Below are 13,208 nucleotides of genomic sequence, written 5' to 3' on the forward strand. Positions count from 1 at the left end.
ATTTACCCAGAAGCGTGACTCAAAAATAAACCACTTATTGACTGTAAATAAGATGATCAGATTGAAGTATTTTTTTCCTTATTACAACATAAACAGGAAAGTCTTCGCCCGGTATCATCTCCTCAGATACATCAGACCACCTAGATTTGCGTCATACGGCAACCGTAAAAACATCTGTTGTACTGCGATGTTTTGGTCGTATTCCCAAGTGGCCGTTCCGATAATCCAGTCTTATCTCAATAGCACATAATGGGAGAAATAATGGGCGTTTGGAATCTCGGACATTTACAGATTAGAACGATGCCAAGCTGGATGCTCATTTTGAGTGGAATGACAAACAAACAAACAAACATAGCCAGTGAGTGAATGTCGTACTTTCGCAAAGTTGTTGTCTCGATTTCCGTGCAATTTCCTGAGTCTAGATAGATTCCCTTAAGGTTTTCCTGTCGCAGTAAACACAAAATGGTGATTAAGATGAGATATTGCTGATAAGATTGCGAGGTGTGGTGCTACCACTACTCACATGCACATTTGTATGCATGAAAAACCAATCATATCTATCGTCTCATCTGAAGGTAACAAGGTCCAGAACATCCTGTAACAACTGTTTTCAGATATCATATTTTCTTAAATTCATCCCATTGACCCCTACACCCAACTCAATACACATGTACTGCATACTAGTACGTCTACGATATTTTGTTGTAAAAATTAACAATAAAGTCAGCTGAATGACAGGTGTATCTTACGCAGATGTCCACTTACTAAAGGACACTATTGTCCTCGACAAGGACGCAATAAAGAGATGAAATGTGTTGATTTTCTAAATGAGTTCCGGCCGTTTGTCTCTCAAACTGTAGGGTGCTTTCCGTCGGTGTACCATGCATAGTGCCATGTCCTCTTTCAGGTCTCCAGTCACCATTTAGAATTATCGTATTTATGAAGAAAAACACGTGCTTTTAACACCTTTATGACAAACACAATGCAGGGTACATTTATCTTATGTTCAGGCCAGTTCTGTCACAGATAAGGGTATCTCACGTCGTTCTTTAGAGGAAATACGCGGCATACTTGTCTGAATACCTTAGATCAGGCACGGCTTTGTCCGCAACTGTACCTCCATTCATGATGCCTTTCTTATTCATCAACACGCGAATAATATCTCTCTCCCATGACAGATGATCACGCGAAACTTGATACTATCCTACTTCCATATTTATGAACTACTTGTTGAACTCTCAGTGCCCTTTGTTAGGGCGTTTCCACCAGGGTATATCATTTGATGCCCCTCCCCCTCCTGATACACTACAGATTTCTGACACCAAACATCTTTGATGCCATACACGTAGGTGTACAGCGTACTTTTCACCTCTTTAAACGCGCTACCTGCGATTGACAACAATTCATGGTAGTTTCCGATGACTGTTGGTGTTTTTGAATGGCACCTGGTGAGGCACATGCTTTACCCGCACCGTGCGCGCTGTGTTGGACCCGTCACGGGTTGATAACTCCCTGCCCCGAGGCTAGGTGCAGCCGGGGAACAATGAAGAATTCCTACGTCGAGGTAAGACCAGTCGTCCATTTGTCAGGGAGGGCACGAGGAGCGAGGACATCCCTGCAAGCAGCTGTGCCTCACGAGGACCCCTAGGACTTAACCTTAGTAAGTAGTTTTACCGCTTCTCTCACCACACTTCATCCGACATCTCCGGGTGATGAGGGTGTCAGTGTAAGAGTCGTTGGACCGGCAGAAAAGACGGTTTTGGGGAGATGTTGGGGATACAAAATGTCCGACTTACTTATGCAACAGGTGCGCTGCAATTAGTACCTAACAGGTGTGATTCCCACAGCGCGCATCCCGTACATTTCTTCTTATACTTTTTCTGTTCTAGAATGAGCTTATACTTTACAGAGTATGTACCAACTGAAAGCGTAATTTAGCTTCAAGAATTAGATATGCACAGTCGGACAGTTTTAGTCGAAAATGTGTTTTCAACCACGCCTGTCCCCGCGCGTCAGTACTGCACCGGTAAATTGAAAAGCAAGCAGGGGTCCCGACAACCGGTGATTTTCTGTCTGTGCCTTTTGATTCGTCAGCTAGTTGTGTATATCTTCGCACCTTTTCTGTGATCAGAAATCAAGGAACAAGAGCCCGCTGTGTCTTTGATAGAGGCTGAGGGTCCCTCAAGGGGAATTCCGAGCCTAAATTTACTAGCTTCACATTTCATCTTCCTACATGGGCTGGGTGGCATATTGATCGCAATGGCACGATAATAAACAGTCATTCATTCATTCAGTCATTCATTCATTCATCTTCCTACAACTCAGCAAAAGTTTGATTCAACTTGGGAAATGCTAAAATTGATATCTGCCTTCCTGTTTTTGTCCCTTTTTGTTGTGGTGGTGTTATTAAACGTCGTATACGAAGGCGCGGTTGTTTCATCTTGGTACCAAGGTATAATTATGGTCTGTTCGCTCCGTGAGTCTTGTTGCTGTATTCTGTTCTTAGATGTCAACTCATATTTCAAATGGCCAGGCTTGTAGTTAGAGGTCATACACAGTGGACTCGTTGGGGAATCGCTGTTGGTATTTATGATAACAGATGACAAGAAAGGTGTGTACGTATATAAATCTAAAATTGCCGTGTTAAAGTCTTGACAGGAAAATTGCAGGTATAGTGCACAGATGTGCGTACCTGGATGTTTTAATGGACGAAAACCCCGTCATCAGTTCTTCAGAATGGCTGTTCCAGCTTAGCATCTTTCAAATATCACACGGCCACCCATACTGGGTAGTCTGTAGCTTCTATTCCCTTTCGTAGTTCGGTTGCCAGATTTTTGTTGATCCAAGAAATATCTTTGCCAGAAAACGCTTTTATACAATCTGATGATAAGATACCGTACCTAGCTGGTAATTGTCTAAGACATCGGGCACGAGGAATTGTGCAAAAATGACTTCCGAAAAGTGTCGTAATAATCTGCAAGACTGATTATAGTGTCCCATTAAAGGGGCAGACGACATTGGTGGCCTGTGTGAACGATTCAGACCTCCTACGAACAATGTTTTATTTGAAATACCTTGTGATCTTACACTGTATTACCTGGCCACAAGGCAGTTTGTACGCTTTAGCTCAAACCTGTCTCTGTGGTTATGGGTGAAAAAACTCTTTGTACAAAAGCATGTTAAGAGTAAATGTATCAACATAGCTGACATTTTTATGTTTTCTTTACCACTAGAATTTCCACGTTGTTTTTCTGCTACTTTTTTTGTTTGATCATCTCTTACCAGACTTTCTCATACCCATTTTTCAATGGCAGCAGTACGAAGATGTTGCCTTTGGCTATACATGTTTTAGAACGAGGGAGAAGACCTTCGTGTTCATAGTTGAGCGAAGCTCGGCCGTGTGTTCGGTGTGATGAAAGCATGTAGATAAACCCAAACAGATACTTAAGTCCTCTTAATGTTGTTGTCGGTACTGGAGCAGCGGCATTCCGCAGAAAAACGAGAATGTGGAGAATTTCCGCGGTCACAAGTGATGATGGAATTATCGTTTAGGGTCACCGATGTACCGGTGACGAAATGCCCGCGTTGGCGGCAATCATACCGTAGGTTCGCGTTCCATGTTGCCTCAAGACGTGAGAAATGTATTCTTCCTCTTCGTATTCAGCTACCTTTTCAGCTGTTCAAAACACTCAGAGCTACGAAAGAGCAGATGTCTGAAAGATCTGTAATACTAAGAGAGTAACTCTGCCAGATGTGAGAAGGATGATGTTCAACTCTTGACCTGAGCTAAAATTTCCCGCTCCAAGTGGCCGTGCAAAGCCTTAGAAAAGATCCGGGTGTTAGAGGCAATGATACACGAAACACAAGATCTTCCCACGATGATTATTCAACCAATTTACGAGCTCTGTTCGCAGTTAATGAGCAGACGTCTTCTTATGCAGTAATTATCAGATGTCGCCGTGTTACACCAATTGTTGCCTTCTTCCTTTCAAAAATGGGTGTTCCCATTCTATATGTATACCGGATACCTCCATATCATAGCGGCAATCTCTTGTTTGCTTAGATAATAGCTAGTGGCGGTATAACACCTTGGAGAACTATGGCTTCATAAATGCGCCGCGTTTGATCTTTTTTCGTATGGCTAAGTGCCTTTTCCATATGCATATTGCATCATCTTAGTCATGCATGACAGTTCCCAAAAAATCCGCTAGTTTTTGTTGACTGAAAAAGCAATGATATGAAAGAAAACTTCCTTTGCAAATTTGTTGGCTAAACAGACCGACCATGCGTGATTGGCTTCACAAGTCACATGCTAGTCACATTGTTGTTACGTTATAAACGCCCAGAATAACTTCCTTTAGCCATAAATTTGTAGATAATGACTGTTCCCAAATTGTAAGGGCTTGTAGCTAAACAGAATCCCGAGTTTCGTAATTAGTATCCTTTAATGAGTTCCTTTGCGAAACTGCTGTCCCTTCATTACATCATAGAAGGAACATAACAGTTACTTTTGACGATTGAACTTAAAATTTTGGGATAAACACTCAAATGAAGAGTCATTTTCTTTGTATACAAGGTGTTTAAAAGTCAAGTCATGACATGAAATCTGCACGCATTCAATTAAAAAAAAACATGTCATTGTTTGACATGCTCGTTTGGAATTTGATACTGAACAACAGATAATTTTAGAACAATTATACCATGGAATATTAGACGGCAGCTTTATACAGTTATCTGAACGGAAGTGGGGATAAGCCGGACAAATTGTACTGTAGTTGGAATAGGTGTTCCAGGGTAATTAACCTCCATCATCAATATGTGCTCAAGACAACTACTCATTAAAGACATCATCTCAATAAGAAAAGATTGAGATTTTGCACGCGATTTCGCCGTGTTCTCACGACCTGTATCCAATCTCGGCATCGGGAAGAATTTCTTTGATTTCAGAACATTGATTGATCGAGGGTTATCGATCATATAGAGTCATGCCCTATAGGTTTTACACGAGGGAAGCCCCCCTCCCACTTTTTTTCAACCTCGATGAGATCTTCATTATATATTCCTTTGTCAAGGGTTAAGAAAAGTAAAAGCGGTACTTTTGCACAAGGACACATCTTGCTAATGTTTTCAAATAATGGACATTAAAACTTTCCTAATCGTTACTCCATTAACAGTAAAGTGGTTCCTGCCGAGCTCTAGCTGAAGGCGAATATTTTTCCATTGTTCTGGCTACTGAGATTAATGACTACATTCCTCACCTGGCGCGGTCTGTCTTTGTAGCAGGCTTCTCCCCGGTATGTGCAGAATGATTAACGATCCAATCTTCGGCCAATTTATTTTCATGGCTTCACGATTGATGCTGCGTTATTGTATAACGACCACCTCTTCCAAGACCTCATTAGTGCAAACCACATTCTATTTTCAGACTATTCATCTTCTGTGAGACTCACAGTTAGATGTCTAAATCTTCATTAAGTCTCCTCATAGTTTACAGTTAGTTGTGTAAATCTTTATCATAAGTCTCTGCTTTGCGTAGTTTATGTTAAGCATCTAGCTTACGTATTTAACAAAGCTTCTTAAAGTAAAGATTACCTAAGAACGTAAGCTTGTACTATGTGTGCAACCAGTCAGATGAAAAATCACAATGCCAGTTCTTGGTCTCATAGTTTGGGTTCTTAGTTTGACAGTGCAGCATCTAGTTAACTTCCGGATCAGCTTGTCTCAACTCAAATGCCAATGTTTTGGTTGATTTGCATGCCATCTATGCCATAACTCTTCATACATTGTGTTTATTCGTTTGTTTTTAGATATAAAAGGCATCGACAACACGCCGTGAGAGAAGCAAGCAAGGACACCATGAGACTTTTCATCTGTATCCTGCTGGTCTCGGTCGCCGCCGCAAGTGGAGAATGGAGTTTCTGGAACATGTTTGGAGGCAGAAAAGGTCCATACATTGCTTTGTATTCCAGTTGTTAACAGTTAAAATCTCCTTAAGTGTACTTAATATGGTCCCCGTATGCACGGTTGTTCTGATACTGCAAATTTGAGTGCCTGTTATCATGCTATCCTTGTGAGACTATAAAAATACTCTACTTCTTTTGTAATCCACTATAACAATTGATCATAGTGCAATTTTAAAAAGAGAGTTTGAGAGGATCACTTTTGGAACGTACTTTATCGAGTTACAGTTCCCATATAGATATAGATCTTTAGAACTTGGTCAGGTATCAGACTGAGTGCATCATCACCACAGTGTGTTAAACATTATCTTTATTAATTGAAGCCAAGTATGGGTCGGCCTCTTAATACAGATCAACAGTGATTGAGAGAAAAGAAAAGGGAGAAAGTTGTGCATTGGACATCAATATTCCACGTTATATACACATCAAATAGTGCACATAGATAATCAATAGATTATATTGCACTTGTAAGTTATCTGCTGGACGGAGACAGCCCAGACGAAGATTCCCACACTAAAGTCTTGAGCCGTTTCACAGACCAACTTCTCCGCCAAGACGACGACGAGGAGATCATCCCTGATGAGGACTGTTACACCGGGAAGGGGGAGAAGTACAAGGGGAAGGTTTTCCTGACGGAGAAGGACGAGATGTGTCTGCGGTGGGACTCCAGCGAGGTTCTGTTCCGCTCCTTCAACGTCCTGACGCATCCTGACGGCGAGTACGGGGTGGGGGAACACAACTACTGCAGGTACTACGTGTGTGAAAGGCATCCAGTGCGATTTCAGGGCAGCAAAACTTAAAATATTCTGAATAAGGCAATCTTTGTGATATTGACACAAACTGTTTCACATTAGCACATCTAAATCAGCATTTCATACTTTGGGCATTCAAAGCTGCAGAAACAAGCCCCAAGATCAGTCCTTTATTTTCTGGGTGGTGCCCTGCAAATCAGCCCATGGCCTTTCCAGTAACCATTTTCCGTCAGAATTTTTGGTGATTTTGCTGCATGAAGGTCAATATACATTGAGATATTGTGGTTTCAACTCAGTATGTAGATAAATGACTAGAATATTGGCTTTTAAAAATCGGGTTTCCAAGTTACTGTTTTGTTGTGTATTGATGAATACAAAAACTTCTACAGGAACCCCGCCCCCGGGATTGTGGGCCGACCCTGGTGCTACGTGTCGTCTGACAACGACTGGGACTACTGTAACATTCTGAAGTGCTTGGGTATGTGTTTATCCATAATTAAATTCCGTTGCAATCCCGACATAATCACAAAACTGTGTTTCTCCAAATTTCACAGAATCTTATTTTGAGCATCATTGTCATGAGTGCCTCTTTATAAATTCTACTGTTATCTCATTAAAAGTGTTTGTTGCCTTGAAAGCTTGTTTTGTGGTAATTACCAATTGTGTTCAAAACATCTTACAATATGTTTTATCATAGCATATTTGTCAGTTATCATTTGCTTTAAAATCGATCTCACTTCAAAACTAGTGGCTATTGTTTTTCTTCCTCTCTCTTTGCTGACAAACGGTCACAAACGTTTGCGTGTAGTCCATGCTAATTTTGAATGTCCTGTCCAATAGGAACAGACGATGGTGATGACAAATGCGCAACTCCCGTGTGTAACAACATCTGCGCGTACGGCTTCAAGAAGGACGAGCGTGGCTGTGACACCTGCGACTGTAAGGATCCTCCAGGTCAGCACTTTCTTTCTTTATTCTTTATTCTAGGTAAAAAAAAGAATTCATAAAAACAAGACATCTTAAGATAATACAAAACTCTAAAGACATACAAGTAATAGAACAGATAACCTAGTTGCATTGTAAATCTTAAACTTTGATCAATTCATTCTGCAAGTGTGATACATGTACAGTACACAACTATCTTCTGTTATAGTGTTAACATAGCCAATGTCATAGTTATCCACAATAAAAGAGATATAGTCATCATCAACGATTATAACACTTTTGCAGTCGAGAGTATAGAATACATGGTAGCCAGGCCTAGTTAAAGCCACACACTTGAATTAGAGAAGGCTAGAGCTTACATCATTATGTATGTATGTATGTGGGATCTGCTCGATTTCTTGAATGCGATGAACAGATAATAGGGTGTGCTAAAGACCGTCGTTGTGACACAACAAGATGTTATACCAAAGTATCCTGTGTAGGTTCTAAATGCATGTTGCACAAAACATCATCCTACAGGTGGTAAGGCCACCACGGCAAAGCCCACCACGGCAAAGCCCACCCCAAAACCTACCACCAAAAAGCCGGAGGAAAAGACAACAGCAAAACCAAAGGAGACCACGAAGGCTGCCCCCACGGGTGCCCTGTGTCCGGCCATCGATCTGTCCGGGCTGGCCACCACGCCTGTGTCCAGCTGTCCGTCAGGGCTGAAGCACACCGTCGGTAAGGTCTGCTGGGTCATGTGTACCAACGGCGCCCCGATAGAGATCGCCGTGTGCCAGGATGACGGCACCTGGTCCAAGGACTTGTCCAAGATCATATGTAAAGGTAGGTCATCTGATATCTGATAGAATTTTTGGTGTGTAATTTCTCTTTACATTATTGAAAGGGTTCAAGAATTCATTCTTTCCTAGAGCTATCGCAGAGTGGAACTCGCTGTCACCAAGTACAGTAGGGGCATTATCATCAGATAGCTTTAAACAATGTCTAGAGTTAGAAGTTCAAGGGTTAGGTGTAACAAGTCGATCGGTGTAATGTAGCCATCTGCCGCCGCGCCGCGTGCCTGCGAAGCTGGTGTGTTACGCCGAAAGGCGGTTATACCGGCTATACAGATACAGATACAGAAGAGAGTTTGAATTCTGAGCACATGATGTGTGTGATGAGTCAGTGCGAACCGTGCTTATCTAGTTTGGTAAAGGCTAGCACAGTTTACCATCATAACTTATAATGTAATTATCAAAAAAATCTGTACTTCCAAAGAAAAGTAAGACCAAAAGGTGAAGATCAACACTTCCTTAACCTTGAAATGAAATTGAGTTTCTTGTTTTAAACTACAAATAACTTTCCAATCCTGGTTCTTCCTTTACATCTGATATGTTAATTGTATGAAAGAAATCGTTCTCAAATGCTTATACCAATTGGACTTTCTTTACATTAATTCTATTGATAGAATCAGCACCCAAGGTGCCGGATGAGCCCACCACACCGAAGGTGGAAGTCACCACGAAGAAGGTTACAACTAAGAAAGCCACCACTCCTGCACCGGTCAAGACAACCGTCAAGAAAACAACGGTCAAGCCCACAACGGTCAAACCCACAACGGTCAAACCGACCGTTGCCAAGACGACCCGAAAGCCCGAAGCGGCTGAGAAGCCGAAGCCGGCCACCATGGGCCCGAAGACCGCCCCGCCGACCCCGGCGTCGCTGACCAAGACGTGCCCGAAGCTGAACATCCCGGAGGGCTCCCTCACCAACTGTTACGGCGCCGAGCAGAAGGTGCAGACGTCGTGCGGGGTTCTCTGTCTCAAGTCAGACAAGGCCGGTCCCATCACCATGACTACGACTTGTCTGGAAGACGGCAAGTGGTCGAAACCAAAGGAAGGAAAGCTTGCTTGTGAAGGTAGGACATCCGTTTTGTAAAGTTATAATCTGCATGGATGATCTATATTGGTCAAATACTCATAAACATTGAGTGCATGATGTAAGCATTTGCTTAGAACTCCATCTGCCCACTTGTTAACACGTTCAGGGCATTCACGGAATAACTGTTCAATTGCGTGCTATGTATGGGGATGGCTTTTAGGTCTGTTCAATAATGATCTTCAGTAAAGCGCCCGTGCACATTTTGTACCATTCAGCTCCATTCTTACACAGAAAACTGGTATACGGCCGTGGCAAGAGATGGAAGATAACGTGTCAGTATGTTAGCAGTAGCTTATCCTCTTATATATCCACTTATTTCAGTGAACCCCATCATTCCTCCTGGTGCCATGAGTGACGGAAGCGTGAAGATGCCCACCGACAAGACGACTGCCAAACCGGGGGAAGCAGCAAAACCCACCAAAGCTCCTGCCGCCAAAACCGAGAAGCCAACCAAGAAGCCAACCGTCAAACCAACCACCAAAGCTCCTGACGGGACAGACGTGACCTGCTTCACGTCTCGCGGACAGAACTATCGCGGTAAACAGGCCACCACTCGCGATGGGCAGCTCTGCATGAAGTGGAGCGACCCACTGTTGAAGTACTACTATTACAACACCTTCAACTTCGGCAAGCAGGACGGCCTGGGCGACCACCGGTACTGCCGAAACCCCGCCCCCGAGTCGGAGCCCTGGTGCTACTACAAGGCCGTCAACGGACAGGTGGAGTACAAGGTCTGCGGAGTTCCCAAATGTTAGACCGACTCACTCACCCACACAGCTTCGAGATATCCATACGCGCGAAGACTCATTAAGTATTCAAAATGGCGGACGATTGCAGTTGATGAGGAGGGTATAGAACTCGAAAATCACATACAACATGAGACAGTATCATTATACAATTTGCCTTCTTCAGTCGAAACATTCTAGGAAAACATCTCTTCGTTCAACGTTGAAAGAGTGGGTTGACATATAAGGTAGTAAAAGCAGCAAACGCTGGAATTCTCATAAGTGCCTCAAAAAGATACCTCTTTCTATTTGATACAATCTGATCAATTTGTAATAGAAGTATTCTTCTAAATAATATGAATGGTTTTCATCTGTTGATAGTGGGTGCAACAGCAAAACTAGAATATACCGAAGAAACTGCATCCTATTGAAGGATGAAATCGTCGATTAATATTTTTGTACCAAAAATGACAAAAAATGGTGAAAGTTTGACTCCTTTATCATTTCACCGTGTTATCATTATTTGAAAGATATATGGTACAATTTTATAGTTCATCAAAGTATACCAACACTGTATGTTTTGTATAATCATCATTTAGTGGTCAAGCGGTGTTAGCTGTTGGACATATATAATCCCATGTTTGATGCATGAATATTAATTACAGCATCTAATTACATTCGAAACACGTGTAGTTATGATTCCCGTCTACATTGCTCGCGTCATAAATGTATGACAGAAAAATAATGCTTTCTAGGACCCTATGTAATGAATTTTCATGGTATGTATTTAACTTGATTTCCTTGTGATTATTTCACAATTGTTCTACATTGCTTTCTTAAGTTGGTGCTGGCGTTTCTAATTTCTTGAACAAGTAAATGTTTGTTGTTGAATAATACCTTCATTAAGTCACATCTTTTAAGCCAATTATGCAGGTTCTCTGAGGTATCGTTGGGTACTAGTGTTGTATATAAATTTTGTGACACATAGCTTCAGTGGTACGCACGACGTAGTCTCTACCAGACTAATCACACTGGCTATATATAGGGCAATAATTGCCAGGGAGTTTGGCCGCCTTGTAGGTTTGATTGGCCGCGCAGTTAGGAAAGAAACTACCTCCCCACGGCCGGACTCCCTTTGCCAATTTTACCTCTTTTTTAGCCGAATTCTACGACCGTATTCCCGTAGAAAGGCCTGGTGGACACTACGTACCACGCACTATTCGATGGTAAATCACTCTAGTTATAAAAAGCAACAAAACGAACAATACCTCTTTAGGACAGACAACCAGAAAAGTAATAGAGCATTAGAGAGAGAAATGTAAGATCATTTCAGGTCACTAGTCTTAGATCTTTATCTATATGTTTTTAAGTGTTCTGAAGCAAGTGTTATAGGATATAGGAATAGCCATGTATATTGTAATCGTTGTATATTGATTTAACTAACCTACCTCACCGTAACGCCGAAATTGTTTATAATTAAGGGAAAGGGAATGTACTTTGTTTCCGTGAAATGTTTGTCCCTTGTGTTTACATTTGTAAGTCAATACTTTACCTCTTTACCGTTCTTCTTTTCATTGTCATTGTCTCTGAAGGTTTGTTATCATATTTATCAATAAAATGCAATCAACCTAATGTGGTTTTGATCTTGAATCAAAGTTAATATTATATTGCACATCACATATCACTATTTACTGAAGAGAAATTTACATCACGTTTGTCTATCAGCAGTCGTATAAGATACCTACCATTTTAACCCTGGTCTACTAAAAGATTTTTGTTGTATGGTAAGAGAAGGGGGTTGATCGACATCAACATTTCTAACACCACCTACACATACCTGCCATCACTTCTGACCAATGACATACCATATGTAGAGTATAAATATACAAATTGATAAATTTTGGCTTTTATTATAGAATGGTCATTTTAGAATACAGAAATCCACATTGTGATAGAAACCCTACATAAATTTGATATCTCAAATAGCGAATACACGCAGTGTACACATCTCTGTCATGATATATTATATAATATGAATAGCTGACAGTAAGCAGGGATTCTAGATATGTAGTGTCTTTCCAATTGAAAGTGTCAAGATGTCACATTCTCCACTAAGTACCGATCTCTGCTTTCAGGACAGATGCCCATTGTGTGCAACAACGCTTCGGGGATATTTTTCCAGAGAGGTAGACACGTACTAAACGGGACATTCAAAGCAATTTATCACAGCGGCTACTTAGCTACTGAACAATGGCATCATTGTACGTGCTCAGCATCCTGCTAATGCACGGTTGTCACCATAACCCGTACCGCCGCCATTTTGCCCGCGGGAGTCAGTAATGTGTTGCATATCTACACCTGCGATGAAGTGTGTGTGAAAGAGTATGGCTACTTAAGAGCCCTCTACATTGCGCAAACATTCATTAAACAATGGGTGTCCGAGAGGAGATACAAAAATGAGTAAAAATCAAGCCTGAATCATTTTATTTTGTGTCAGATGTATGTGCCCCCCTCCCCCTTTCTTCTCATGCATTGCTAACACAATACGTTCACACTACAAATTATGAGGCTCATTTTTGTCGCAGATACAGTGATGATCGAGCCTGTAGGGGGCCTGACTGTACCACATGTCTTCTTTAACGAGGAGAAATAGTTAAATTTCGCATTCACAGCCGATTACGCATCTGAATTACCCACTTTTTGACCAAGGACTATTTTGAAATGGGGAGGGGGGCATGACCATGAGTTGTCCCAAACAATGCCAGGGGATAGTAGTGACATCCTATAGCTTACAAATTGCAAAGAATGTGGCTTAGTTCAGCTCGCCTGTAATCTGTTTCTTCCACCTGGGCGGATTTGAACTTTGACCGCCTATATCCAAGGCACACGAAAAGTCAGTCTGA

The 13,208-nt window shown here is 41.8% G+C and overlaps 1 protein-coding gene across 1 annotated transcript; it reads left to right on the forward strand.

Moving 5' to 3' along the window:
* Positions 1 to 1,538: 1,538 nt before the first annotated feature.
* On the forward strand, positions 1,539 to 11,614 carry LOC109464482 (plasminogen-like). Its single transcript, XM_019761484.1, has 8 exons — positions 1,539 to 1,660; positions 5,808 to 5,944; positions 6,498 to 6,708; positions 7,102 to 7,190; positions 7,553 to 7,666; positions 8,177 to 8,485; positions 9,108 to 9,557; positions 9,902 to 11,614. The coding sequence occupies exons 2-8, from the start codon at positions 5,857 to 5,859 to the stop codon at positions 10,333 to 10,335; spliced, it is 1,695 nt and encodes a 564-aa protein (XP_019617043.1). The 5' UTR covers positions 1,539 to 1,660; positions 5,808 to 5,856; the 3' UTR covers positions 10,336 to 11,614.
* The last annotated feature ends 1,594 nt before the right edge of the window (positions 11,615 to 13,208 follow it).

The sequence above is a fragment of the Branchiostoma belcheri genome, unplaced genomic scaffold, assembly GCF_001625305.1.
Source record: "Branchiostoma belcheri isolate BF01 breed outbred unplaced genomic scaffold, Haploidv18h27 scaffold139, whole genome shotgun sequence".
NCBI lineage: Eukaryota > Metazoa > Chordata > Leptocardii > Amphioxiformes > Branchiostomatidae > Branchiostoma > Branchiostoma belcheri.

Coding starts and splice junctions, on each gene's coding strand:
- LOC109464482 (XM_019761484.1), top strand. CDS start 5,857: ATGAGACTTTTCATCTGTATCCTGCTGGTCTCGGTCGCCGCCGCAAGT. Junction 7,191..7,552: donor TAACATTCTGAAGTGCTTGG/GTATGTGTTTAT, acceptor CCTGTCCAATAG/GAACAGACGATGGTGATGAC. Junction 7,667..8,176: donor CGACTGTAAGGATCCTCCAG/GTCAGCACTTTC, acceptor ATCATCCTACAG/GTGGTAAGGCCACCACGGCA.